We start from the raw sequence: 27,339 nt of genomic DNA on the forward strand, positions 1-27,339 counted from the left end.
CAGCCTTTCGACTGGAATTGAAGCACAGGATCAAGATTGTCAAGGAACCAAGGAGCATCGATAAGAAAGGGAAAGATCAGCTGGTGATATAGACGTCATAGTCCAAAAGTCAAGCGGCACAACCTTTGTTTGGTCTCACTCTCCATTTGCTTGGTCTCGGATCGACGTATCGACCACTTTGATCGTATTTTCCGACCATACTCTGCCGTTTTGGTTGCATTCATCCCCGTCCCGTTGTCTACCGGCGGCGTCGAGCGCGAAGGTGGCATAAAGGCTACGATCATCCCGTCATTGGCGAGCTCGACGAGTCAAAATTCAGCAAACACGACTTTTTGGCGACCCGAATATTTCCGTCACAAGTACCCACCTGCTTGTACCGACGAATCCGATCACACGCTCGCCAAAGGAGGTGTCGACTCAAGATCGAAACTGGACATCAGAACACACTCAAGCCCCTTGAACGCCTCTCATCTATTCGAGGTATCAGCGTTGTTGTCGAAACCTAAATCTCATCGACCCACACTGCACTGCACTGCTGCTTCGGATCTTGAAGAAGCTATATCGATCTCATCACCGCTGTGTGTATCATATTGTGTAAGTCGCCGTAGTCGCAAGTACAGTTCTACACTGAGGTCGTTCATGATGCTGACGAGATCAAATTTATGGCTGTTCTGTCCATCATCAGCTGCCTTGACCAGGTACCTGATCTTCATTGTTACCTCGATTTGGTGATTTCCCAAATCTAGCTGTTTAAGGTATTTCACAAAGAGGAACTTAGTCGGCGATAGGCGGAAACGACTATTCGACACCCCTCGCTCATTGGTGCAACTCAGCAAGATAAAACACGTCAGAGGCATCTCAACGGCGTTGTCAGTTCTCCTCCACACATACAGAAAGTATAACTTCATCGCCTACTCAAACGTGTTTCACCGTTTTCAAGAGAAATTATCGCACATCAAATCTATCTTTTGCCGCAGCGATCTCGAAACTTGGACAGTTATATAAACTGAGACAAAGTGTACATTACTGGCACAACCCGTAGACATTCTCTCCTATGACTTCACCTCCTGGATCGACCACTTCCTCTTCTAGACCCATCCATACATCCCCGCCACAAAGGCTGGGCTCTCCGACAAGTCTGCGGAAGAATCATTATCGTTCATCCCCAGAGGAGAGGAACATGACAGCGTCAATACCAATCAATATACCCAGAATGCCACCTTCGAATCCATCTGGAACCCCCTCTTCAGCCTCGAGCAATCATCGAGAATCCTTCGATAGACCCCCTCATGCTCACTCCTTTCCGCCTCGGGAACGGGAAAGGGAAGGGAGAGTGCAATCACCTTCATCTGGAAGATCTCCCACGATCTCTCATTCATATAATCGGTCTCATCCTTATCCCCGTAGAACGTCTTCTACCTCTCAGCCTGAAAAGGAACGGGAACGCGAACGAGATCGCGAGCGGGAAAACCAGCCGAGAATCCATTTACCACCTCCAACTTCTATGGGTTCTTTCAAATTTTCGGAAAGTAGCACCAGTCATCAACTGTCTCCCATCGAGCGGGAGTTCCCTTCCTTGTCGACTGGCAAGAGCGAATCCACCTGGAGAGGAACAATCTCCGATAGACCCCAAGTCCAACGAATTCCCCCCGGCGGATCAGCTGGAAAGTCGGGCGGTATCTCCTTGCCGCCGTTACATGCTATTTCAGGCTCGCCAACCCTGCCTCCGCCTTCTTTAGGGATGAGCGGTATACAATCTCATCCCATCGACGCTAGCTCTTCCGGTCCATCAGGAAGAGGTAGTCCCAGGGTATATCCTCCGAACATCAGACCAGGATACAACCCGTACGAAAGCCTGCATTCACAAAGGGGATCGCCCGGTACTGGGCAGTCCCAGCTTCGAGAGCGCGAGCGCGAGCGCGAGTACGAGTTCGAGCAACAAGCAGCGAAAAATCGACAACCACAACCCCCGTCCGAGAGGTATCATGCCCCGTCCAGGGAGGAGTTCTATGATATGCATCAGAGATCCTCCACCGTACCTATGCCAAACCACCCATCAGCGATGCCACCAATCCATCATCAGCAGCAGCCGCAAAATCACAATCACCACAGTCAACACCCGCATCACCATGCTGCGCACACGTACGATATGCCATCACCGCCTTTACGAGCTTTGCCGCCTTCTTCGATGCCCCCGACGGGATACGGGCCGCCATATGGACATCGAGGAGGCGCTAGTCTCGCTAGATCCCGAAGCCATTCTACTGCTTCTGGTTTCGCGAGACCAGGCGGTATGGAAGTTGACGACGGACCTGGTTCAGTAGCACCCACGCCGGGTCAATCAAGAAGGCTCGCTCATCTGATGTCAGAGCAAAAGAGACGAGAGTGAGTACACGATTGATAGCTCTATAAACGATTGCGGTTTACATTTTACTGATTATTCCCAACTGCATTACGGCGAAACAGATCCATCAATTCCGGCTTTCAAGCTCTTCGTCAAGCTTTACCATCGTCATTGCCAACCGATTCGAAAGCCATCATCCTGCGCAAGGCGGTATCGCATATCGCGCATCTGGAAAATATCGTCAGGCGATCAGGTATTACGTACAGCACGTCGCCGCCTGGACGGATGGTCGATAATTGGTCGAACGAGGAAGGTAGGGGCGATTTGGGGGATGATGACGAAGGTGACCCGCGAGGCAGGGTCAAGTGGGAGGAAGACAGGTAGGAATAGGGAGAGGAGGATGCGGATCGCTTGAGCCGCACTACTGTACATCAAGCATATCATGCTGGGTACCGGTTCGGAGCTCACACGACCGAATCATTGTATAGATCTTTCTGTTATAGCTCGAGGAACAGGCGCAGTCCTCATTATTCTGTAGAGTACTTCAGCCTGTAAAACTCCGCCCGATGCATCATATATCTAACGCAGCAACATCATAATCGATACTTCCACACATAAGCAGTGTACATTGAATCACACAGCTATATCAGACGATAATTACCAACCACCCAAACCCAGACCTAGTCCATCCTCTTCCTGCCTATCTGCCTTTTCATCCTTGTCTATAGTAGCCACCGCACTCTCATTATGAGCAGATGACTTGCCGAATACCTCACGTAAGTCAATACCTCCTTTCACCTCTTCGTTCTTCTTGAGCTTCGCTTTCAATTTCTTCTTTTTCTTCGAGTTCATCTCGACCTCTTCGCCTGCTTCATTGATCTCAATCAAGCCTACTACCGCGTCTCGAAGTTTGCCCGACTTGTCTCTGTCTCTGGATTTCGATTCTTTCTCCTCGTCCAACTTGGATATCCGCTTAGAATCAGTTATGTCTTTCGCACCGGAAGTCGCAGGAGCAGTGGTAGTCACAGCGGCATCCTGGGGTTTGACTGTTGAAGGCGGGGGTGAAGCTCGACGTTGTTTCTTGTGCTTCCGCTCTTCTCCAGGTTTAGCACTATCCGTTGAAGCAGTGGGAGCTTGATCATTATGTCTTCGCTTCTTCGTAATTTCTGCCTTCTCCTCCCGATCTCGGGTTTTGCGTTTTCCATCTGATTTATCTCTGTGCTCCTTCTGATCCTTCTTCTCAACTTGCTTGACTGCATTCCCTTCCTTCTCGCTCGTCTCGACATCTATACCGTCCGCACCACTGGCAGCGTCACCATTGCTCTGTCCTTGTTTGTCACCCCAGGATCGCATCTTGACATGTTTCCCGCTCTCATTGGTACCTGACGGTTTCATCTGCCTTTCCTTCTTTTCCCTTCTTCGCCTATCAATCTTCGACTCCTGTAGCTCTCCTTTCCGTTTACGCTCTACCACACGTTTCGCATCTATGATCTGCAGATTCGGCAAGATCTCACTGTTTGATTGTAGCACTTCCGTGTAATTCGGATTGGTCGTTGTGAGAGGGTTTGAATGAATCGACAATGATCTCAGTTGTCGCCATACGACTCCTCCTTTCTTGGTCTTACCGCCCGTTTGTTGGATGGGGTCCAGGCCGAAGATCGAAGAGAAGACATCGAAAGGTAATGAGCAATTACCCAGATCTAAGACTTCTAGCCCATCCCCGAACTTTACGTTGTCCTCGGAACCTTTCCCAACTAAATTCAGATTCCCCTTACCCCAAGTTGTTATGTGTTTCGGTAGATTGGTGAGTTGAGGCAAGTTGTTCATCTTGACGTCTCGCAGTAGCGGCAGATTGGTCAAGTCAGGTAAGGAGTTAGAGGTGACTTTGGGACAATGGGAGAAAGTGAGTTTAGACAGGTGGTAAAGCTCCGCAAGTGTTTGAGGGAGCGTGGTGAGATTAGGCGAGTGCGATATGACTGAGAGGAACCGCAAGCAGAGAGGTCGGGAAATCAATACTCATATCAAACTCCTCCCGGAAATGGCGATGCACTCACTGAGCGAGTTTAGGTCTTTCCAACCCGAGACCACCTCTTCGTCCAGCTGAGTCCAATCATTGTTCATAGCTACAATAGCTTTGACTTTCGATAACTTGCCTAGACTCTTGGGCAGACTTTTTATTCCACATCCATTTATGTTAAGCACTATGATTGTATTCGTCGCATCAGCTGTGCCATCTACAATTTCACAGGTGTAGGCGGAGAGGAAGATCGTGGTGACTTACCTGTTAGTTCTTGTAATTCTCCAACTTCTTCCCACCCTTCCTGTATCTGACAGCCATTCAGACTAAGCCAAGTCACTCCAGTACCTTTCAACCACTTTACATCCGTCACTCCGCTCCCACTCAGATCCAGCCTTCGTACGCTGGCCAAAACTTCTGATGTCGGCGGGATAGGGAAGGGCGATTGAGAGTATATCAGTGCAGCAGAAGTTCGTATTGCCTTTGGGACGTATAAACTCGGATCTTTCGACTGTCTATCTCGATCGGGTCGTTCTTTCCTCTTGAATCTCGACGTAGCAGAACCATCTTGAGCGGTACGTATTCCTTCTCTGGCTTCGTCTTGCGATTGCGAATTCGATTTCGATTTCGCGTTGAATTTCGGATTGGGATTTGAAGGACCTGCCTGACCCACTTGAGATGTGGTAGTAGGAGCTTGTACCGGAGCTTGCGCCTTCGTAGCTCGTTTCTTACTTCTTGCTGCTCCTCTGTCCATGTTGCCTGCTTGATAGTGTAATCCTGATAGTGAGTGCTAAGCTGCAGATGCTAATACGCATGAAAGGTTTCATGCTATAATATCATACACCGGCTACAGGACAGCTGCTGAACATTTCTAGCTATTTATCTAGTCACGTGATTTTTACCTTGTAAGCAGACCATGGAATTCGTGAAAACGCAAGGTCAAGGCTCATCGGTTTGGAGAAAGATATCCTCGGAACACCTTATATAGTCCATAACATTGCTGCTCATCGGCACCGCGACCCGATCACATTGTACCAAAGCTGGATCATCAAACAGGCCGTCAAAAACAACATGTACGCCTCTAGCTCGAGAGTCGTGTTGCAATCCAGCTTGGGGGCCGCCCGACTTTTCTCGGTGAGTTTCGTCTCACCGTCAACCTCACAGCAGCTCAAGTACAGAATCGTGGAGGGTATGCAGCTGTGATAGCATCATCGTCTCATCTGACTCACTCACGTCTTTGTTATTAACTGGTCTCATCTGCATGATATAGTCCTCGATTCCTTCAGCTGCAAGACGAGAGACTTTTATAGAGCTTTTACAAGATGTACCGGGTCTAGGCAGGACGTGTGAGTATATCGCTCTGTAACTCATACAGTCGCTCGCTATCCGTTCGGCACAGATATTGACATGCTATATTCTGCTCGCTAACGGGGTGCTCTTTCCTCAGTTGACCGTCTCTTCGTGGCTCCCGGTCGAGCAAGAAACGACCTCGTCCCTACTCGACAAGCACGATTCGTCCCGTTCAAAAACAACGGCCAGAGGCAAATATACCGAGCTACCGTGCGTTGTCTCGCTTCTCGCTGATCACAGGGAGTCATATTTTTCGAGCCATGGCTCATGATGCGGAACGACAAGCAATGAGCACTCGAGCTCATATTTATTCGATATTGCAGGACGCAGATAGATCAACAGCATCTCTTTTGATCGAAGAACAAACCTCTTCTACCGGCTTACAATCTTCTTCTTCCTCTTCCTCTACCACATCAGAGACTCCTCAAGAATTACTAAACGCTTTACACCTGTTACCTAATATCCTGACTTTCAAACGGAGGACAATATCACCTGATTATCCGACATTACACGGTTCCCTCACCCTCTCGGATATACAGAATAGATTAGATAGTCAGCACGGATTACCGAGCTCTGAGATAGAGTTGAATTGGGTGAATCGTGAGGCGGGATCGAGGATCAAGGAGCTGGTTTCTACGCCTTTGAAGGTCAGTTTCAAGAGAGGAGGACAGGAGGAGACGGAGGTGGTCGTTGAGGTTGTAAGGCTGCAAGAGGGGGAAACGGAGGATCAATAAATCAGCAGCAGTTGTAGGACTGATCTGTAGATTAGTTGCCTCAGCGTGATGCATTGTAGGTATCCGATGCAACTGTGTAAAAAACCTTGGTTAGCCGATTCGTCGTTGTCATCTGGCCAGCTCGTACATCTGTGATAAGTGCGACACAAGAGACCTTGCAACTACATATGCAGATTGTGATATTCAGATGATGTTGATCTCTCTAAACAGACAGCTCAGATAGCGGATTTAAACAGATATAGCTCTATGCGCAGACAGGAACAAAGCATTGGCGCAAGCGAGCTCCAACCCCATGAATCTATTCCGAGCGTTTATCCTGTTGATCTAGGCTAATCTCTCCTCCAAGCCACTTCCTCCTCGCTTCCTCGCCTCTCATCATCCGTTTCCAACAGTCTCACGCCGTCTCGCCTGTTCCTACCTTCTTCAGCATCGTCCAAATCATCGTGAGTCTCCGGGTCGGGATCGCACCGCGGGGCTAGGGGTAGATGACATTGTTTGTGCGACATTCGAGCTGCCACCAAAAGACATGATTAGCGTCAAATCAGTGTTGAGCCCCATCGTGTTTCCTGATTATCGCGCTTGACCACGTCTTGCACTTTTGGACTTTCAGGACGGGCGACTCACGGTAATATGTTCTGTATGATACCCAAGCGATCGATAAGCCCAGCAACGAGCCCACCAATACATCTTGCCAGTGGTCTGCGATCGACAGAGACTGGTTAGCGACGCTTCATATCGGAAAAAATACGATAACAATATATCATATTCTCATGAAAGGCAATACACGTTGCCATTCAACTAGTATTACTCACGTCTGTTGTCCTCTGTGCGACTGATGGCTACCATCGTACCTCCCAACAAGGGAGACAGGGCAAACCATGCTCTGGTCTAGGGACACTTTAGCATCAGCTCAGATAGTCGAATGCTGCTAAAATGACGAATAGTTTGATCACTCACTCGGTGTCCTCTGACGTCACCTAGATGCATTTTACCAGCCAAATACAGACTCAAGAATCCTAGACCGGCGAAAGAGACTGGACTCCCAGCATGTCAGCTCGGAAGGAATACTGATCTCTAGTCTACAGTGTCTGTTGGAGGGGTACTCACGAGAACTATGTCCACTAGGGAAACTCTGTGCGAAAAGACTGATCAAAAACCACACTACGCAGACACTATTGCTTAATTGACTATTTGCTCACCTTGAAACCGTCATTGAGCACTAAGAGATTAGTGTTGGTACAAATATCGATCGTGCTTAGCCCGAAGACCGGATGGTCCACTGATCCGGGAGCGGGGAGACATCTAGCGATTAGATCTGGCCGAGGTCTGCCGACTGACATCTTGACTACCTGAGTTACGACGCCGGTCATTGTATACGACATGACGAGGCCTAACCCAAATGCCACCAATACATCAGCGCGCGCATTCAGGCGAGAGCGGAGCGCTATTAGACCGACCGAGCCTCGAGACTGGGAGGAATGGAGGTGGTTGATAAGGGGAGGATCGACTCACCCAGTACCGAATTATGCACGTCCCATCCGTTTCGCGAGACGAACAAGCTGATAGGTACGAGGACCAGTAGGGGGATCCCAACAGAAATGAAGGCTAGAAGACTGGTTAAATTCTTAGTAAGCATCCAGCTCCATTGCTGTCGAGCTGATAATTGAGCTGATCTTACTTTGGCGGTACTCGTTCGTGTATAGCATGCGAATGTTGGATAGTCGTATCGGTGAGTGAAAACTCCCTCTTGTGTCCGCCAGATCTGTTCAGGATAGCCAACACACCCCTATATTCATGATGACGACCAACAATCAGGACCCGCCAAGTGTTTTGAGCATATCTCATCCAGCTTCCGCGCAATCAGATGCAGGCGCGATAGACCGGACGCCAAGACGTTATTGACTGGGTGTGTGGAAACTCACCAAAGAAGGAGAGCTAGGATCCAATCAGGTGCATAGCTAATTATGACAGTTCTCAAGCTGATTTTCACTCGTCCATGCTCATCGTCGTCCTTTTGGAGACTCTTGAAGCGCTTGACGGGCGACTCGTCGCGTGTGTATAGGGGATATTCGGGCGAAGCGTGCTTGCCTATTGGTGCGGCAGGAAAGAAGAACCGCACTGCGTCGGTCAAAGCAGCCATCTTTCGATGCTCGACGTGTTCGTACGTTGGTTCGATTGTCAGGTGTAGTGTGTCTACAGTCTGTAGTCTAAAGAGATGAGTCTGAACAACAGGAAAGCACTGAATAGCTCTATCGCAGTTGATGAACTGATTCAATGCTGCAGTCTCGTCACGAGCACGAGTACCTTTAGGAGTGGATTGGATTGGCGCTAGAAGGACGAGGTGACCTCATTACTCCCTTTGGATTGATCGGTGATCGCCGCATCTAGGGCGATTGATTTCTGGTGGCATCACTCGACGTGCTTGCCTATCTGGCCCCCCCTCGATATCGTTAAACTCACATGAAAGGCCAGCGATGGGCTTCTGCATGCGACAGGGAGTTTGGGATATCTGCGCGCCAATACTACAATGCACATTCGGCAGAGAAGCAATTGAGTAACAGACCATCGACGCACTGACGCGATCTGTTTGAAGCGGGAGCGGACATAACCACCCATCTGTCATGGTGCTTCATCTCGTGTCACAATCAGCACGCGAGCTGGGCTGGATGACTGCAGAAACAAATGAGCTGAGTTTGATCGGCTCGCGTGTATCTTGTCACATCAACGATTCAGTTTCGGAGATAGCATGAGATCAGGAGCTAGGTTCCAGAGATAGGTTAAATCAATACCCACAATCCGGGTTGAACTACCGGCCTGAAAGAGATAATTCCGTGAGGGCCGACAAAATGTACATATAACTCCGGTTCTCGGTCCGACAAGAGTCGACCTTTCGTACTGTCATCACTGATTGAACTGCTGCTGTGCAGGGCTACGCGAGGCGAGTGTACCGGTGTACAACATCTGAGAGGCCAAAATGGACCACAAGGCGAGAGAACGCTGTGTGTAGCTCGGAAAAGTATGGGTTCTCTGGTAACTCCGAATGCATGAATCGCCAGGCACATCCTTCTAACACCTGTTCCTCTACATTTCCGCTTGGTCGTGTAACGATCTTGCCTCAGCACAGACACCTGTACAAGCAAATCGTTTTGTTGAATAGACCAGATCGAACGAAGGTTACAGCTCAACGAGCATTCAATAGTAGTATAGATAAGATCTTGGTGACTATCCTATCAGAATCAGAATATCAGCTGTTCGGTCGCTTAATCCCTTCTGATTCCTCTGCGGTGGAAGAAATCCGCTTATAGACTTTTAACCTATACGCCAATTACCGCCGGTAGGTGTAAAATTGCTTGATTCAGTAATTCCACCGAGGAGTTTTTCGTGTCTTTTTGGGTGTTTGGTGCTCAGGTGCTTTTTACCCTGTCCGTCATATCTCCATACTCACTCGAATTGACTTTTTTTTCCATTTCACACCATCCATCCACTCATCCTGATTAATTTCGAACTTTGGTCCTTTTATTTCGATTATCCAAGTCGAACATCCTCACAAGATAGATCTCTGATCTTATCTTTTTCGAATCTCTGTATTCGATCTTATCGTCGCGCTTTACTTCATCTACCGCTCGACTTCCTTACGAGGAGTATCAGGTAGATCATTCAAAATGGCTCTTCGTCAATTAGGTATGTCTACATTATGTCCGATACCTCATCACTATCAATACGCCTTCGTGCGCCGTGGCCAAATCATAGCTGAACGATAAGCTTACAACGTTATTGCGATCCTTGCAGTCCGAGCTCGACCTCTGCTGGCTAGGCCTGCTATCGCTCCCAGATCAGCTCTCCTCACAGCTCCCCGCTTGTCCGCCGCTTTCACCTCCACCCCTCAGAGACTCGACGTTCCTCCTCAAGCCTACCAGACCCCACCTGGCGAAGGTCCCAACCCTCCACAAAACCAAAAGCTTAAGGTAAGCTCACCCATTTCACAGCCCGTGTATATCGAAGCAAGCCGACTTGACAGCTCCTGACTATTCGTTTCGGGTCGCAGCCGTCGTTCTCCGCCCGAACCGGTAAATTCGCCAAGACCTTCGGACGTGTAACTCTCGTTGTACTTCTGACAGCTACCGGAGCTTTCCTTTATGGTACGTATCTCCTCCTCCGGAAGTCCCACTCCTGCCGCTGCCGTAGAGCTGCGATGGCCAAAGAGACAGAGCTGATGACGCCATGTGTGTATAGTCACTCAGACCCAGAACTCTCCGCCTGAGCAACTCCCAGTCGACACCAAGAAGCCCACTTTGGTAGTATTAGGTTCTGGATGGGGAGCCACATCTTTCCTCAAATCTCTTGATACCGAAGAATTCAACGTTGTCGTCATCTCTCCCCGAAACTACTTCCTATTCACCCCATTACTCCCGTCGGTCACTGTTGGTACCCTTGAACCTAGATCTATCATCCAGCCTACTCGATACATCACTCGACACAAGAAGAGAAAGGTGGATGTGTACGAGGCTGAAGCTCAAGAGGTCGACCCGATCAAGAAGACGGTCACATTCCAAGGTGAGTTTCCATACATCCTTTCGGCAAAGCCGAAGATGCTTTGCCGAAGATGATAAGATGTAGAAATAAAGCATGAATAGACAGGCAGTATATCAGGTGCTGTGCAAATGTGGAAAATGTGTTGACGTTCTTTACTCTCTCGTAGATCTCTCCGATGTTCGAGGTGCCGCTGGTTCAGTCACTATCCCCTACGACTACCTTGTCTACGCTGTTGGATGTGAGAACCAAACGTTCGGTATCAAGGGTGTCAATGAACACGCTTGTTTCCTTAAGGAGTTGTCCGATGCCGATAAAATCAGAACCAAGCTCTTAGACTGTGAGTCAATGCTCGACTGCGCTTCACTGGGCAAAGGCGACGCAGCTGACGAAAAATGACTCTGGTACAGGTATCGAGACCGCTTCCTTCAGGGACCAACCTCAGGATGAAGTTGACCGATTGATGCACATGGTTGTCGTAGGTGGAGGACCAACTGGTGTAGAGTATGCCGGAGAACTCCACGATTTCTTGATTGTAGGTGTAATTCCCATTGACTCCTCCATGATTTTGCTAATCAATCGGATCGTATGTACAGGACGATCTTAAGAAATGGTACCCTGAAGTCGCCGACAGACTCCGAATCACCTTGATTGAGGCTTTACCCAACGTGTTACCAGCATTCTCTAAGCAACTCATCCAATATACCGAGTCTACTTTCGCTGAGAACAAGATCGATGTCTTGACCCGAACAATGGTGAAGGATGTCAAGGAGGCAGCAGTTGTCGTGCAAGACGCCAACAAGCAAATCCGAGAAATCCCTTACGGTCTTTTGGTCTGGGCTACCGGTAACACTTCTCGACAGATCACCCGAGACCTGATGAGCAAGTTATCGAGTGTGCAAACTCAACGAAGAGGTTTATTGGTCGATGATTACTTGAATTTGTTGGGTGCCGAAGGTGTCTACGCCGTCGGTGACTGTACCGCTACCTCATACGCTCCTACCGCCCAAGTGGCCTCCCAACAAGGTATCTACCTGGCTGGTATCTTCCAGAAACTCGGCCAAAAGGCTAAATTCGAGAGACAATTGAGCGAGCTGAGAGCTACTGCCGCTGCCCCGGAGGAAATCGAAGCTACCGTCAAGAAGTTGAACAGGGCTGCTAAATTGACACCATTCCACTACTCCCACCAAGTGAGTACCTTTGAACATATTGCTCGTCTTGCATGATCCGCGTAGATACTGACTATATTTTACCGTTTTCTAGGGTTCGCTCGCGTACATTGGATCCGAAAAAGCTATCGCCGATTTGCCATTGTTCAACGGTAACGTTGCATCAGGTGGTGGAGCCGCTATGTTGTTCTGGAGATCCGCTTATGTTGTGAGTACTTTTATCAACATGGCATTCGGATTTGGCCGCTGATCGCCCATTTAAATAGTCCACTTTGTACTCTGTGAGAAACAGAACCTTGGTGTTGGCTGATTGGTTGAAGGTCAAGATCTTCGGTCGGTGAGTGTTGAGCCTCATCACTCAGAGTCTAGGCACCTTGTCCGATTGCAAACCGCTCAGTGTGATGGCTGACCCGTTGTGCTTCCGCAGAGACGTCTCTCGAGAGTAAACGCATACCTCACATTCTTAATCTCGAATTCCTGAACAACCCCCAAATCGATACATCCGATACGCAGATCTCATTTCTAAATACACACCATCGTGAAGAATACCCCATTTGCAATATACGAATAGCGGATGTTTTTGGTTTTTACGTTCTTCTCGGTCTGACTCGGTCTTCCAGTACTGCGCCTTCATCCTTTTATGTTGATGGTCCCAGCAATTTGAATCTGCACATCAAAACCAATTTTATCATATCATATCGCTCTACCTCTTCTTCCGGACTCTTGATCTTGGTCTTGGAGGACACCCAAAATAGTAAAAATACCTAGCCGTACATGGCAGTATCTCGGTTGCGTGCAAATCGCTCGAACACGGATGCAACAATATAGACAATGCTTCGACCAATTGATTTCAAAGCGCAGGCGCAGACTGGCTCAGGATGTTGTATAAGCATTCATGCTATTGGGATTACGCTGACGACCCGACTAATGAGACGCCACTGAGATACGGTACTTGTTTTCTCGAAGGACTAACATCGGTCCTTTCGACTGATTGAGTGAAACGAGTATAAAAACTCATGTGATCCTGCTAAGCTCAAGCAGCATCGACGAGGTTCTCACCACCGAGAGAACGAGCATCGTCTTCACTGACCTCAGCATCGGCTCTCGACTGTTCGGTATCAACCTGCGCTTTAAAGCTTGGAGTCAGAGTCTCATTTCTTCCAATTCGCTCTGAAGCTTAGATACCTTCTCTCGGTCTTCTCGCTCTTTCCGCTGTTTAGCTTGCTCGTTCGCATCTATGTGGATGCGTATTATCGAACAGTGGGTATAAATGCCTTTCTTGAGTTTTTAGGTACCACGCAAGCTTGAATTATCAGGAAAAGATCGGCATGTACTGCAGAGGTATAATACTTACACTGAGTGGCGGCTAACGAATAATTCGGATCTGAGGGTCTACGATAAGCTCTGAGCAAGAATGGCATTTGGGGATCGTATGCCGGGTATGTAGATTGAGATTGCGAGGTCTGCGAGGTCTGCGATTCTCGAGACTGCTTGGAATTGGAAGCGGCCGACATGGAGTCTATACGACTGACTTGGTTGAAGAGAGCGGGCACTTGAAGTTGAAATGTAGTTACGATCAGCAATGTGTTGGATCGACTGGAATGGACCATGAGAGAACGTCAAGCGATTTCACGAAGACCCCAGACTTGAATGCATTCTTAAGGGTGGCAAGAAGTTCAAAAAAGTGAGTTCAGCCGAAATGCGATGCAGTGAGGGCCTTTGTACGTATTGTACATATAGACAGCTAACTTCATTTGAGTGGCGCGCGCTCGGTGACTTCAGCCCCTTCAGCTAGTGGAACGACGTCATAGCATCGTCAGACTCCTCGAAACCCCACATGTAAGGAAGCATATTGGCAAAGTGTTCATGTGAAACGAGCGAGCCCCGTATTGTGACCTCTATCTTGGATCATCCAGCGGACAGGCATCTGGATGCCACTAGATGCCACGAACGTTGACATTCTGCTACTTTGTCTGTGAGGGGTTTTGCTCAGATCGACTCGCCATGACTTATATAGAGTCGGATCAATGGGCTAAGTCATGGCATAGTCACGAACTACAAAGTATCTGAACATAAGCCATGCAGACTGGAACTAGTCAGACCACAAGCTATGTACGAATTCTCACGAGCCTCAATCAATATTCGCATTCAGAGTGAGGAAACCAAACTGTTCCTACTCGTACTGGTGTTCACCCTGGTGGTAACTCTGTACACTTTGTAGGTATTGCTGATACTCATCTAGTCGAGCTCTGAGCTCATCTATAGTGGCGTTCTGAGCCGCGATCGTCGTCTCTTGCTCGGCGATGAACGAGCTCTGTCCTGCAATCGTATTATGCTGGTCTTCAATTGTGGTTTTTTGAGTTGCGATCTTCCAAGCTTGGTGGGAAATCATATCAGCTTGTTCAGTAATGGTCATTGTCTGCTCAGCGATTGTGGCTTCTTGCCTTTCGAGAAGCGCTTCGCGTTCGAGATCTTGCTGTTTCTTCCGATCTCTGGACTGTTGTGCGCTTGACCGATCTGCATGTATGTGCAATGCACGCACAGTGCATCAGCCAATCGTCAATGACTAATCAGAGCGATCGCACTGAGCACCCTGTACTGTGACTGCACTGGACTGTACTGGACGGGATCCACTCACTGGCTGAAGTCCTCCGATCTCGACCTCTCTGATATCTCGGAGGAATCGCCCACGATGATTCCAAGGGTCCAGACATCGAATCTGTCGTCGCAGGTGCCACAGTGGATGCAGAGGTCTGACTAAAAGTAGCATTTGTAGCTTGTGGGGCTTGTGCTCGTTGGTCGGAAGATCCTGGATTGACAGGTATGAATTCCGACATCTTCGGATAAGTCAATTATATATCTGGGTTTCTGTGGTCATTTACAACGCTTGATGGAACGATGCAGTACATTTATACCCTACACCGGGTCCGCTTCCGGGAAGTGACATGGCGCAATGATCTGGATGTCCCAGTATGCTGTGTGAGCGGTACACGAATGGAGAGCTGCTGCGGACGCCTCCTTTTATAGGTAAAGGAAAGGAAGAGAGAAGGTATCACGAGAAGGGGCCGAAGATGAAGGGAAGAACGATGTCATAATTTCCAAAATGTCCCGGTTAACGCTTCGGCTGGTGAGCCAAGCTTTTAATCTGCATGACGATGCATAAGATACCCCCCACGAGATTGGAGTTACTACAGCGAGTTGGAAAAGAGAAGAAAAGTCTTGAACGGGTCTAAATGTGTTAGGATCATAGTCACAATGGTGGTCAAGGTCGATCATATGCAATCGTCATACATCTGACTACGTGAAAAACATCAACGCAAGGCCACCGGTTTTTGTGTATCCAACGACCGAGTCACGAGAGGGCTATTTGAAGCAGGATCAGGTCGATCCGAACAGGGAAGGTAATTCTTGGACTGTGACAGCCTCTGCGTCATTGTTTCCAGTAGCGATCTCAAGGTAGTGATTTCGCTTTGTAGATCTCGATCACGTTCTTGATATGAAGATATCGCTTTTGCCTGTTCAGATACTTTCGTTTCCAGGTCCTGGATATACTGCTTCTGCCTCGCCCTAGACTGCTGGGCGGCTTGACGGTCTACAGTCAACGTATCGTCCATACCATCAGCGGGTGCCATGCTATCGGTAGGACCGACTCCATGGATGCCTTCTGTGCCTTGTTGCAGAATGACTGCAGAAGGGTCGCATGACTTACTTCTTTCTTTCTGGGAATCAGTGCGTACCAAGCGCTTCCGACGGCCCCCATGATTGATCGGTGTCTACAGTTTCCCACATGCAGTCAGCTGCAGGTCGGAGTCAGACATAGAGTGGCTTGATGATCGATCATTCACACGATGATAGGGGCTATGGAGCTATGAGGCGTCGACTCACCAGCGTATAAGACTGAGAAGAAGGTCCTTGAGAGACGGAGTCAGTCGTGTGAACAGTCTCCTCGCAGGTTCTGAGACCTTCGTCGCTTGAAAATTTTGACGATCTGGGCCCCTCGTCCGCAGCCAGAGTGGCGCGTGTGTCAGTCATTGGGGACGTGAACGCCTCGTTCTGATCAGGACTTGGAGAAGTGCCCGTCCAAGATAGGTCACCATCTTCTAGGTATTCGAGCCAGCTAGACATATCGATGTAATATCTACGAGGTTAGTCGTACAAGGAAAATCTCGTGAGTCACTTGTCAGTGGTCAATATCCAACTCTGGGCGAGACAGATGTCTTTTTTGCTTCTGTCACACAAATAACATCGAGCGATCGTGAATACTTAAGTATCAGAGCAAAGCCAGTATCTTTTCCAGTCGGGAGCAGACGTGCACATAGGAGACAAGAGCGGACATGGAAAAGATTGGACGTCATCACAGTATCCTTTCTTCCATATAAACCTGGAGGCAGTAATCGGACTTGCGATGAGTGCGATACAAAAGAGGAGATATGGGCTGAAGTTACGTAAATCGGTGTTGCTTATCTCTGATGCAGCTGCGCAGATGATCCGGCGTCCACCCGGTCAACCCCGATTCCGACATCACCCCAATCAACATCGCAGATCATCACATGACATAAATACGCTGAACTAGCGACTGTTTCTTCTTCCCGTTCAGGTCAACCATCTTTAAGCAGCGAGTGTCTCGAAAGACTCCGAAAATATCATGGCTCCGACGACAACGACGCCTCGACCGGATCAGCGAAGGAGATCATCATCTGTGACTGCTGCGCCCGGCACGGCGGCGCCGGCTCAGAATAGGGTAGCCTGCAAGAGATGTTTCGTGAGGAAGAGGAAGGTGAGCTATGCATCTGATTGAAGTCTTCAAATCAGAGTGAGGAGAGCTGATAGCCTGTGTTCGGCAGTGCGATAAGCTGCAACCGAGATGTACAGCCTGTGTGGAAGCTGATGTAGAGTGCGAACCTGGGGTCAAAGGTGTTGAGCGGAGTCTCTTATTGTGAGTTGTTTACATCTATACACTTCAGCAACTCTATCTTCACCTCAGTCACACAAGCTCTGTTCCTTGTCTGCCTTTCGGAAGATACCAACCCTGCCGTGCGTGTTTAGGCAAACACAAGAGCTGCAAAGACGCGTTGAATGGCTAGAAGGGATCATACGGCATAATCAACCATCTCTACAAACCATCAGCTCCTTATCAACTGGCACAGACGTCCCAGCTAGCTTCAATCAGTCATACCTCCCTTCTCAGCCGTCCGGCGAATTCAACCTGTCTTCCTTGGTCACAGCTGGTCTTTCAATGCAGCGCGCAGAGCACATGCCTGACCAAGGATACGTCGAAATCTTCTCATCGCCCCTGCCCAGACCGACAGACTTGGCTCCTTCGATCAGATCAGCTCGAGATCACCCTAGACTACCGACATACGAGAGATCGATTAATATTATCAGTTCTTGGCTCTCAAGACATCTGCAGAGCCATCATTGCGTAACGAAAGAAGGAATTGAGGAAGATATAAAGCTGGTCTATGGACCTGATGGCTTAGTCGATAAAGCTTTAGCAGGGAGCAGGTTCAGGTGCTTCTCGATCATTTACCTCGAAATGAGTCCAGCATACCACGGAGGAGATACGGCGTACGAGCAGGAATTTGGCCTGGTGTGCAAATCTTTAGCTTTGAGGGAGATCACCCATGTTGTAGCTAAGGAAGATCTGGTGAGTTCCAGTAACCTACCAGACCTAAATATGAAAGCTGCAGGGACTTGATGCTGATTGAGCGTATTGACGGCTGGTAGACGGCCGTACAAGCTCTGTGTCTGCTATGTATATATGGCGTTGACATACCTGGTGGGCCAAGCTTGAGTCAGTTGGTTGGATTTGCAGCGCGGGCGGCTATGGCGATCAACCTTCATCGAAGAGATGATGTTTACTTCAACCCTCTTTTGGCGTCGGAGGAGGAGAAGAACAATTTCGAAAAGCACAACGAGTTGAGGAAGAATATATTTTGGGCGATATATTGCTTAGATCGCTTGGCGGCGTTCACGCTAGGACAACCGATGAGCGTCCGGGATAGTGATGTCGATGTTGACGTGAGTGTCTCCGGTTTCAATTAAGCTGTTTCCAATATCATAATTCTGCATGCTGCGGCAAAGCTGATATACTCTTGTATTGCGCCATCAGCTTTTGTCAAATCCTGTCGCATCCAACATGAATGATACCGTCGAGGTATCGGGGATTGCGCTTCGATGTCACCAAATACACCTTCGTCGACTGTATGGTATAGCCAGAGAAACGTTCTATTCGGCGTCTGTGAACCCGAACCGAACGATAGAGGAAAAGGAGGCCATCGTAGCGGACTTCGTCAGACAAGCTCAGGCTTGGTACAGCCAAAGTCCATTGAAAGCCGCATTTGTCCCGATGACAGAAGCCACAATCTCGCGGCAAGTGAGTATTCCATCGGGATGAGCGAGATCGTACCGCAGCTTATACAATGGATTCGCATAGGTGGTAGACGATATATCATATCATCAGATGATCATGGCTGCGCATCGACCATCACCCTTGATCCCCGAGATCCCTTCATCATTCATCAATACCCTCAAATACTCTGCCACTCTCTCCATTGACCTGTATAGGCATTACGTCAAGTCAAAGAAGGTCTTGATCATCTGGACCCACTTATACCAAATCTTCATCTCGTGTACAACGCTCGTATTCTGTTTCTCAGAATACAAATCAAGGTCGGATCTCATGGGACTGGACGAAAAGGAAATTGAAATACGGATCGAGCAATGTAAAGACCTCTTGGGCAAATTTGCGAATCATTGGCCGGAGTCATCGAGGTATCAAATTATGTTTGATAATCTGGTGACATCCTTCAGAGCTCAATATCAACCCGGCAGCCATATCGATAGCACTGTCCATCCGACAGAGATCGAGGGTCAAGACGGATTAGCGCACCAACGAAATATCGATTTCTGGAACACCTTGAATAACTATCAAATACCAATACTTGCAGAGCAGTCGGCTCAGCAACAAGTTGATACCGAGCCTCAGGAGCAGGAAATCCAGCAGACGTTTACAGGAACGGGAATAGAAGACAGGGTGTCACCTCCAGCTGAAGATACTAGCCATTTAGGCGGTGTCGATCAGCCTGAAGTATCGATCTTCGACCTATTTGGGAATTTCCCGATGCTAGATCCTGCCTCGGAGAACAACGACGGGCTTCATAGTGGCAATGCGCAGTCGAATGAACAGATCTTCAATTCCATGGGTCCGCCATGGGAATATTCTCCTGGATCTTTGGGTTCGATGAACTCCGTCATGGGTATATAGGCATATAGGGCCCTGCATGCATTTTTACCTGTATCGCGAAGTCGAGAAGCTTGAATGGCGGTGATCACCGTTGAACGAGATGAAATTGCCAGCTGCCACAAGGTATTTCTAAAACACCGAGAAACTCCGTTCCAAAATCTGTTGTAATTTGATTCCGCTCATCTGATCCTCACCGTAGCAGGAATTGGAATTGGCTGTAAGGGTTAATTTGCGCAATTTGTGCCATACGACCAGAGAGAGAGCATCGACAGCTTTGGTGCAGTTTGCAATTTCGACAATTCGCACAAGTCAAACTGGGAATACATCTGTTGATTAGCTTAGACCTTTTCATCATCAACTAACGGGTTCTTCATAGGTAATCAAAGTAAGTCCTCATCGCAGTCGCAGTCGCAATCGCAAGAAGCAATAAGCAGGATATAAGGAAGGAGATCAGTTGCTGATAAGAGTTTCTATAATCTTTCTTCGGAATTTCATCGTACTGTTCAGATGGTCAAGAGTGAGTTTTTCGCCTTGTATAATACTGTTATTATGATTGAATGGCATGCTGATTCTGTCGTTCGTTAGGTGAGTGTCATATTTCGCATCAGCCTGAAGGGACTGTCATGAGCAGAAAGAGAATGTGTGGATGTGTTGATGAAAGGAGCGAATAGAGTAATGTTGTGCGGTTGAGCAACTGGCAAGGAGGGACATACGGGATAGGTCGTGGATGCTGGAAGAATGATGCCCTGCGAAAGCGGCCGTTGGAGATGTTGATGTTGGAAAAGGGGGAGTGCATCCTCTGAATCTGACTCGGAGATGGGAAAGAGAGCAGAATAATAGCGGAGCGCATGGACAGCCAACATCGACGGAGGGACCACTCGGAGGGATAGATGGACAATCTTGAGAGGGTTGAGAGGTCAAAAGCTGACTTAGTCTTGCTCAATGAAACCACCAGTCTACAAGCCCGGAAAAGTCGCTGTCGTCCTCTCTGGTCGACAAGCCGGTAAAAAGGTTGTCGTCATCAAGCAATCTGATGATGGAACCAAGGAGAGACCTTACCCCCACGCCGTTGTTGCTGGTATCGAGCGGTGAGTGATGTTCTACCCTGCGCACACACATCCAGGCATTCATCGCCTCGATATTGCGTCTATTCTTTGAACCTCGGTTCCATCCCTCGTTTGTATCAGATGTGTGTAGTGTAAACTTAGTGGGGACGTTGCTGATCTAATGAGACACATCCAGATACCCCCTCAAAGTCACCAAGAACATGGGTAAGAAGCGAATTGCCAGACGATCAAAGGTCAAGCCTTTCATCAAGGTCATCAACTACGCCCACCTCCTCCCTACCCGATACCAATTGGAACTCGAATCCTTGAAAGGTTCCGTCTCCAACGAGACTTTCAAGGAACCCACCCAACGTGAGGACGCCAAGAAGGCCATCAAGAAGGCCTTCGAAGAGCGATACGCCAAGGGTAACAACCGATGGTGTAAGTGTTCTTCCCCTTTCACGCTCAGATTTTCGCACGTCGAAGTCTGTGAACCGTTGCTATTGGTCAAATACGATTCTGAATCAAGCTGATCATGATTTCCATTCTCTCGCAGTCTTCTCCAAGCTCAGATTCTAAGCCCTTAGTCTAAAGGTAGAAAAGGCTTTTGATTTGGGATCTAGGACTAGGACAGAAGGGGGAATGTACAGGTGTACATATGATCGTTAGCATGCCGATCTATACCATTTGCATGTCACTTGACTCCAACATCTTGTGCGAGGCTTTGCACCGTCTATAGACAAATCATGGATCGCCACCACAACACATTTAATGATTGAGGTCGTGAATCGTTACTGATTGCTCTATAGGACGGGTGTTCTGTGGAGGAGTTCAGAGGCTTGTACACAGACGTTACGCAAAATCAGCTTGCACGGAATGACCAGCACACGATCGTCTATTGATGTTGTGGGGTAGACCAAACAGCGTATAGTACGTTGAGCAGGATTGACGCACCACATTCTCGTCTGCTGCAGCTGTTTTGCGAACGTACCGCCATAAATGCAGAACAGGGGACACGAGCTTCCGTCATCCTTTCTACTTGGTATATCGATCGACTCAGACGAGCTCACCTCGGACAAAGATCTCAGAGTCTGTGTGCGGTGCCGGTGCGCGTTGCAGTGTTCGGATCCACGATAAAGCAAAGCTTGTGTAACTCCCCGTACAAAATATGCTGCATTGTTGGTAATTTGGTTGCTTTCCCTCGTTCATTCAGAACAAGGCGACATGGCTCAATACCGTTCCACAATTCCCGACCATTTCATCACTCAGACCGGTCAGACGACGGGCGAATTGATACAGGCAAATGGCCGGTTCTTCCAACTACCAGCCAATCTCGAATGGAGCCACCCCACCGAAGGGAGATTTCTCCGCTCTACAAGACCTACTCGGCCTTGCGATGTATGCCGTGGACTGCGCAGCAACAGCAAGTCCCAAGGAGGAGAAACCTCATGTGTGATCAACATCAGGTCAGTCAAGGATGTGCTCTCTACAACTGGGTGCGATCTTTGCAGAACGACGAAAAGACGCTGTATCTTCGCTGGGCAGAGTCTGGCCTGGCTCGAAGCTTATGAGCAGGCAAGTGCTTCTAATCCAGATAAACTCCAACTCGAGAGGGCTAGCCGGGATGATGATGAAAGCTTGAAAATCATCAATCTCTTCAACTGGGAGAAGAACCCGGACGGGCAGGGTAAAGATGTCACTAGATTGAGTACGAGATGTACACAGTGCGAGAACACTGGTCTCGCCGATTGTTACATCTCTAGGAGGAAACTACTATCGGGACAGATACTCTCATCCGCGTGCGCTAGATGCGTGAGGCTACACAGCCGGTGCGAATTTAGTGAGAAAGACCTTGAACATATCGCCGTGTACCAACAATCGGGAGTCAAGCTCTGGGAAGGAGAAAATACCCGAGACCAGACACAAACTCAAGAACCCATGCAATTGACGCACGGGATGGCAAACGCCTCATCGAATTGTACGCCTGCCGATCAGGAGAAATCTACAATATCCGGCAACCAAGATACACCACTCCCACGCGATGAATATGGTGAACTTTACGATTCGCTAGTAGACGATGGCTGGCAATCTCTTCGTATCGGCTGAAAGGACGAGGTGCAAAAAGGTTCCTCTGAGAGCTGCGTAAGGGACCATGAGTGAGGAGATTTGAAGTCATTACTCGGCGAAATTGACAGTATGCCATGTAACCATGGAAGGGTGGTTACAGTAGTTCATGCGGCAAATTAATGTGAGTAAGCTACCTTCTTACCTTTTGATAACATTGTACTCATCTCTAAGTTATGCATAAATATTGGAAAGACCTGCACGAGAACGAATATCTCGTCGTCTGTGTGTTGGTGAATTGCCGATGATTTGGCAATGTCTGATTCAGTGCCCTGCAGCAACGAGCTATGAGTGAGTGTCCCAATCTATGCGATGATGGGGGGCGAGTCGTCATGATGTTGTGGGGATCTATCATCCAAACGATCCTTTCTCCCGCAGTCCTTTTTGGTTATCGGTTCTGAAGCGAAAATCAAAACTCAGCCAGTCGAGCCCGCTTCTTCACTCGCCGAAATGTAAGGTCTGACTTAAGCGCGGTTTCCGTGAGCTTGTGATCATTCCACATCATCCAACATAGCTCTCTTGGTCTCATTCCTTGATTTACCGTTCATGATAACTACGACCAAAGAAAGCGCCGGGATCTCGAAGACTTGACAAGATGGATTCACAAAACACCATGTCATCGCAACAACCCCCGGGCAATTGCCTCTCTGAGCATAGTCTCCTCCTTTTCGGCTGAAACGTATATCCTCCCACGGATGAAAGATCTATAACTTCGACCTTTCCCCATACACCCTGTGGCAGATGTCAAGCCAGCTCAAAGCTTTGCGTTGTGCATATCCGATACAACAAGGACGGCGGCCTTCAGTCTACCCAATGTGACAATTGCCGAGCAAAGCATTATGGTTGCGAGTACACGGGTCAACATCCTTCTACCATCATCCAGCAGCCACAATCTACTGCTCCGAGTGATCCCTCGTTTGAAGACTGTGATTTCGACGACCTCATTGATTACGGTGATACATCGGCTCCTTTCAACTGTGTTCCTCCTTCGTATCAGTCGCAGGTTCCAGATGCCGCCGAATACACTGAGCTTAAAGGGGATTTGGACTGGACAAAGTCTTTTCGCGGGAAAGACTCTGCACAGTTGACTAGAGGCTGCGAGAGCTGTCGAGATTCGGGTTCTCCCTGTATAATCTACAAGAAGGAAAGACCGCGGGGAACTATCTCGTCGAGATGCTCAAGATGCACGGATTACAGATTGAGATGCGAGTGGACAGACCGACCAATTGGTGAGGTTGTAGCGTTTGAATCTGCCGAGGAAGCTAGGGCGGGATTGATGGGCCGATAGCAGTGTATCAGACCGCGCTAAACCTTGATAAGAGGGCTGTCAGAGCATGAATTCATACAGCAGGTAAAGACGAGCTCACCCTTTGGACAGCCATTTGAGTCCACACATATTCAGCGCCAGAATAGGAACAGGGTCATCGCCATTGCTGCGATAGCCTGCACGCGCGGGTGAACGACTTGTGCCCCCTCAATGTGACCGAATTGTGCAGTCTGTCGGGGTCCTTTGTGCAGTCTGTCGGAGTTTTAATGGGTCTGCTCAAAGGTACGAATGCTTGGTCTCCAGCTCAATTTGACGTTCACTCCATGAAGCACATGTGTATCTGGTATCAGCGTTAAACTTCATAAAGTCACAGAACTTCCTCGGACAACCCTTGTGCTCAAGGGGCTCGAAGGAAATACCCGAGGACCATGTCTTTATCTGGAATCGCCCGAGGACCATCTCTTATCGTCCCTGACATACCGCCGTACAGCCAGTCGCTGGAATGGCGAAAAGGAAGTGGAAGTACGTTCCGAGACAAGAAAGCACGTACTACCATGGACAAGAAATGTCTTAGCTGCAGTACGACAGGTGGGGATTGCATCGTATCAGCTAGACCATCACGTCAGACTCATGATGGGGACTGGGTAGCTCTTCGGTGCACATACTGCCAAAAAACCCATCGCCTGTGTCCCTACGCCGGAAGCACAGTTCGATCTCTTGACGCTTACAACGAATCAAAAGGAGCTAGCACGCTAAGAAAGGTAATCAGAAGGAGACATGCTGAGGGCGATCAGCATGAAGTAAATTCATTCTCAATTCCGGAAACCTCGACCTCTCCATATGCTGACTCCTCGAGCTCAGCCACTGGAGCAACCGCCTTCAGGAAACAACGACCTCATCTTCTGATGCGGACACAGTCGTAGATCTCGAGCTATCTGCTTCCCCATTGACTACCGTGTCCAGTCATCCCTTGACCGCTCCCTCCTCCGCCACTCTTTGGGGAAATCCGAGTCGGTTCTCGCCTGAAAGCGAGATCTTCAGATATATCGACTTTGGCGATTCCCCTGACGGAGGGACTGAAGAAGAACACCTCGACTCAGGTGTCCTAATATATGACACAGTGACAGGGCCAGTGACAGGGAACGATGCGCCTGATACCATGCATTCTGAACAAGTTCCACGAGTATGGGATGCTATTGGGGAAGCCATTCGTTCTCCTACGAAGTACCAATCCAGCTTAGCAGAGCTGTTGGCGGTGGACAATACCAGGCGATAGGGCCGATGCGGTTCTTTAATTTTGTTTCATTGGCTTTGCAGTGGGATATGTACTCTTAGGATGTATCCCTCTCTGTATTGTCCAGGCAAGAGTGGCTGCCCAGGACATACTGATGGTCGAAGTCCGAGGTCGAATTTTTCCCTGTGAACGGACATAACGCTCAACGAAGTGTTGCAAGGAGCATTGGTCATTAGGGCAAAGGAGAGATATACGTCAGGATAGAGAGGCAGCTATGACACGAGACGAAACTCCGAGCATATCCTTTCAACGTGGACTTTGTTTGAAACCATAATATGCCACGACTTCCAATGAGCGGCATCTAAGGGTTACACTGAATAAGTTAAAAAAGAACATCGCAGCTTATCAGTCATCGAGACTGAAATTTCCTTGTTCTAAACCCGCCAGGATATGCTTCTCTCTCAAGGTTCCTTCGTCCCGTCTCGGTGCTTGAGCTTTGCTTATGAGAATACCGCGTCCAATTACTTTCGAATTTCCAGCGAGATGAACAACATTGAGCCAATGTGGCAGAATCCGAATGTGAGTGTGGCATCCAACGATACCCCGACGCATGGAGAACGCTGACGGCCAATCCTTGTGCACAATGGACATATTTCAGCCTCAATCATGGGAAGCTATGCAAGGCTTTGCTTCTATTACCCCGCCGCCCGATTTCCGCTCTCGTGCAGATCACTGGGAATCACACTCTTATCAATCGGGTCAAAGCCAGAATGCTGCCAAGATCGAAGCATTTGTCCTTTCCAAGCCTGACAGCCAGGGGCTGTCCAGAACGTCCCACTCATCATATCAAGTTGATTCGTCCCTTCCCAGCGATGCTCTGACGAACAGGAGCTTCCAGCCTCACCCGGATGGTCAGCCGTACCCTTCTCCGAGCCTTAGCGGAACCTCAATTCACGCGTCATCAGACCTACCTTACCTATGCCCTTCAAGGCTCAATTCGACAGATAATTTACCAGTTGCCTCGAGCGGCCATACAGCTTATTGTACGCTTGCTTCCCCTTATGGTACCATGATGGGGATGCAGGGGTTTGCATTACCGCCAGCCTGTACCGGATACCTACGATGGCCTTTGGGGTCCAGCTCAAAGCGCCAGCGTATTGATCCCACATCAGATGCATTGACGCAAGATGAAGATTGGGAAGCCGTCAGCTTAGCTCTGGAAGTATTACAAGCCCGCTTCGTCGGAGCTGCCTTGAACACGGACAACCTAGATCAAGCGCAAATCAATCTGTACAGTGGAAAGACAGGAAATGTTCGAGCCACGATCGCGAACAGCTTAGAGCTTGCAGATCATCTGGAATTGATCAAGCCTAAAGATAGGTGGACGTTCCGCGCTTCTGATGTTGCGCTCGAAAGACTCTCAAACACATCACAGAAAGATAGACAACTGCTTCCCTATTTCGATATGAATACCGGTCATCCAGAGCCAAGTGGCTGTACTGAAGTATCGTTCGACGAAGCTTTCAACGAGTATGATCAAGAGTACTTCGAAACCAATCTGCACACCCACGATCAACAAGGCATGGACTTCATCAGTGATGACATGCTTCTCTACGACACCGATATTCGTCTCCCGACAGACAGTGTTTTGCACGATTATACCGGACTCAATCCCGCTTTTACGCCAGAGGAGGCCGATTCCCGCTTACTAGGTCCCCTGCCTTCCCCGGACGCAGCAAGTGGTACGGCGAACGACCACTTTGAGCGGCTAAGAAGCATCGATGAGATGGATGCAAGCGATGCATCCATTATAGACACCTTACATGATGTTCCCAGAGCTGCCTCTCGATGAAGGAAGCCTGTCGAGCGCTTCAAGTGCAACCATGTCAAGAAAGTGCCCATTCGAAGCCTATACAGCCCTGAGACTCCCTAGAAGTGGCACAGCTTTGACCACTTTAGGTCTGCCCCGTACGAAAGGTTGAAGGGGTGTTCGGGCGGCGGGAGGTGTTCAAATGACTTGAGAATGAGGATGAAATGCCGGAAGCAGCAAAGCTTTGGGATACGAAGGATTTTGAGAAGCCCCATCCCCAAGTGACCGGCGCTTGAGCTCAGAGGAGGGGATGAAGTATGCAGCAACGATCCAAGATCACAAATAAACCTTCCTCTGCATTCTTCGTTTCCTGACATATGATATTCTTATTCTACGTTACGATACAGACAATGTCCCTGGGTGATCGAAAATTACTAGACAAAAGATGAACACCACTCAGTTTACCGA

General features: G+C 48.8%; 13 protein-coding genes across 13 annotated transcripts; 8 read left to right on the forward strand and 5 right to left on the reverse strand.

The window, feature by feature from the left end:
- Positions 1–1,054: 1,054 nt before the first annotated feature.
- On the forward strand, positions 1,055–2,728 carry I303_107762 (uncharacterized protein; the record flags this gene model as incomplete). Its single annotated transcript, XM_018411031.1, has 2 exons — positions 1,055–2,385; positions 2,467–2,728. 2 exons carry the CDS (start codon positions 1,055–1,057, stop codon positions 2,726–2,728), a joined length of 1,593 nt encoding a protein of 530 aa, XP_018259699.1.
- A 273-nt stretch (positions 2,729–3,001) lies between these two features.
- I303_107763 (uncharacterized protein) lies at positions 3,002–5,115 on the reverse strand (the record flags this gene model as incomplete). The annotated part of the gene is made up of 3 exons (XM_018411032.1): positions 3,002–4,320; positions 4,399–4,545; positions 4,626–5,115. The coding sequence occupies 3 exons, from the start codon at positions 5,113–5,115 to the stop codon at positions 3,002–3,004; spliced, it is 1,956 nt and encodes a 651-aa protein (XP_018259700.1).
- Positions 5,116–5,432: 317 nt separating this feature from the next.
- On the forward strand, positions 5,433–6,445 carry I303_107764 (uncharacterized protein; the record flags this gene model as incomplete). The annotated part of the gene is made up of 4 exons (XM_018411033.1): positions 5,433–5,495; positions 5,632–5,707; positions 5,809–5,921; positions 6,035–6,445. The coding sequence occupies 4 exons, from the start codon at positions 5,433–5,435 to the stop codon at positions 6,443–6,445; spliced, it is 663 nt and encodes a 220-aa protein (XP_018259701.1).
- A 329-nt stretch (positions 6,446–6,774) lies between these two features.
- On the reverse strand, positions 6,775–8,585 carry I303_107765 (uncharacterized protein; the record flags this gene model as incomplete). Its single annotated transcript, XM_018411034.1, has 9 exons — positions 6,775–6,956; positions 7,070–7,144; positions 7,258–7,333; positions 7,403–7,479; positions 7,553–7,577; positions 7,645–7,835; positions 7,958–8,058; positions 8,124–8,231; positions 8,368–8,585. The coding sequence occupies 9 exons, from the start codon at positions 8,583–8,585 to the stop codon at positions 6,775–6,777; spliced, it is 1,053 nt and encodes a 350-aa protein (XP_018259702.1).
- A 1,522-nt stretch (positions 8,586–10,107) lies between these two features.
- On the forward strand, positions 10,108–12,485 carry I303_107766 (uncharacterized protein; the record flags this gene model as incomplete). Its single annotated transcript, XM_018411035.1, has 9 exons — positions 10,108–10,126; positions 10,235–10,410; positions 10,491–10,584; positions 10,679–10,999; positions 11,145–11,315; positions 11,386–11,510; positions 11,572–12,165; positions 12,239–12,352; positions 12,411–12,485. The coding sequence occupies 9 exons, from the start codon at positions 10,108–10,110 to the stop codon at positions 12,483–12,485; spliced, it is 1,689 nt and encodes a 562-aa protein (XP_018259703.1).
- Positions 12,486–13,177: 692 nt separating this feature from the next.
- Positions 13,178–13,658, reverse strand: I303_107767 (uncharacterized protein; the record flags this gene model as incomplete). The annotated part of the gene is made up of 3 exons (XM_018411036.1): positions 13,178–13,267; positions 13,330–13,379; positions 13,499–13,658. The coding sequence occupies 3 exons, from the start codon at positions 13,656–13,658 to the stop codon at positions 13,178–13,180; spliced, it is 300 nt and encodes a 99-aa protein (XP_018259704.1).
- A 659-nt stretch (positions 13,659–14,317) lies between these two features.
- I303_107768 (uncharacterized protein) lies at positions 14,318–14,981 on the reverse strand (the record flags this gene model as incomplete). The annotated part of the gene is made up of 2 exons (XM_018411037.1): positions 14,318–14,661; positions 14,783–14,981. The coding sequence occupies 2 exons, from the start codon at positions 14,979–14,981 to the stop codon at positions 14,318–14,320; spliced, it is 543 nt and encodes a 180-aa protein (XP_018259705.1).
- A 614-nt stretch (positions 14,982–15,595) lies between these two features.
- I303_107769 (uncharacterized protein) lies at positions 15,596–16,269 on the reverse strand (the record flags this gene model as incomplete). The annotated part of the gene is made up of 3 exons (XM_018411038.1): positions 15,596–15,736; positions 15,882–15,917; positions 16,030–16,269. 3 exons carry the CDS (start codon positions 16,267–16,269, stop codon positions 15,596–15,598), a joined length of 417 nt encoding a protein of 138 aa, XP_018259706.1.
- Positions 16,270–16,789: 520 nt separating this feature from the next.
- Positions 16,790–19,411, forward strand: I303_107770 (uncharacterized protein; the record flags this gene model as incomplete). Its single annotated transcript, XM_018411039.1, has 6 exons — positions 16,790–16,921; positions 16,989–17,080; positions 17,191–17,791; positions 17,872–18,165; positions 18,257–18,520; positions 18,581–19,411. 6 exons carry the CDS (start codon positions 16,790–16,792, stop codon positions 19,409–19,411), a joined length of 2,214 nt encoding a protein of 737 aa, XP_018259707.1.
- Positions 19,412–20,332: 921 nt separating this feature from the next.
- Positions 20,333–21,015, forward strand: I303_107771 (60S ribosomal protein eL27; the record flags this gene model as incomplete). The annotated part of the gene is made up of 3 exons (XM_018411040.1): positions 20,333–20,478; positions 20,633–20,877; positions 20,993–21,015. The coding sequence occupies 3 exons, from the start codon at positions 20,333–20,335 to the stop codon at positions 21,013–21,015; spliced, it is 414 nt and encodes a 137-aa protein (XP_018259708.1).
- Positions 21,016–21,739: 724 nt separating this feature from the next.
- On the forward strand, positions 21,740–22,542 carry I303_107772 (uncharacterized protein; the record flags this gene model as incomplete). The annotated part of the gene is made up of 2 exons (XM_018411041.1): positions 21,740–21,888; positions 21,948–22,542. The coding sequence occupies 2 exons, from the start codon at positions 21,740–21,742 to the stop codon at positions 22,540–22,542; spliced, it is 744 nt and encodes a 247-aa protein (XP_018259709.1).
- A 2,062-nt stretch (positions 22,543–24,604) lies between these two features.
- I303_107773 (uncharacterized protein) lies at positions 24,605–25,103 on the forward strand (the record flags this gene model as incomplete). Its single annotated transcript, XM_018411042.2, has 2 exons — positions 24,605–24,627; positions 24,689–25,103. 2 exons carry the CDS (start codon positions 24,605–24,607, stop codon positions 25,101–25,103), a joined length of 438 nt encoding a protein of 145 aa, XP_018259710.2.
- Positions 25,104–25,604: 501 nt separating this feature from the next.
- I303_107774 (uncharacterized protein) lies at positions 25,605–26,913 on the forward strand (the record flags this gene model as incomplete). Its single annotated transcript, XM_018411043.1, has 2 exons — positions 25,605–25,640; positions 25,720–26,913. 2 exons carry the CDS (start codon positions 25,605–25,607, stop codon positions 26,911–26,913), a joined length of 1,230 nt encoding a protein of 409 aa, XP_018259711.1.
- Positions 26,914–27,339: the final 426 nt, after the last annotated feature.

This window comes from Kwoniella dejecticola, chromosome 10 (genome assembly GCF_000512565.2).
Source record: "Kwoniella dejecticola CBS 10117 chromosome 10, complete sequence".
In the NCBI taxonomy this organism is placed as follows: Eukaryota; Fungi; Basidiomycota; class Tremellomycetes; order Tremellales; family Cryptococcaceae; genus Kwoniella; species Kwoniella dejecticola.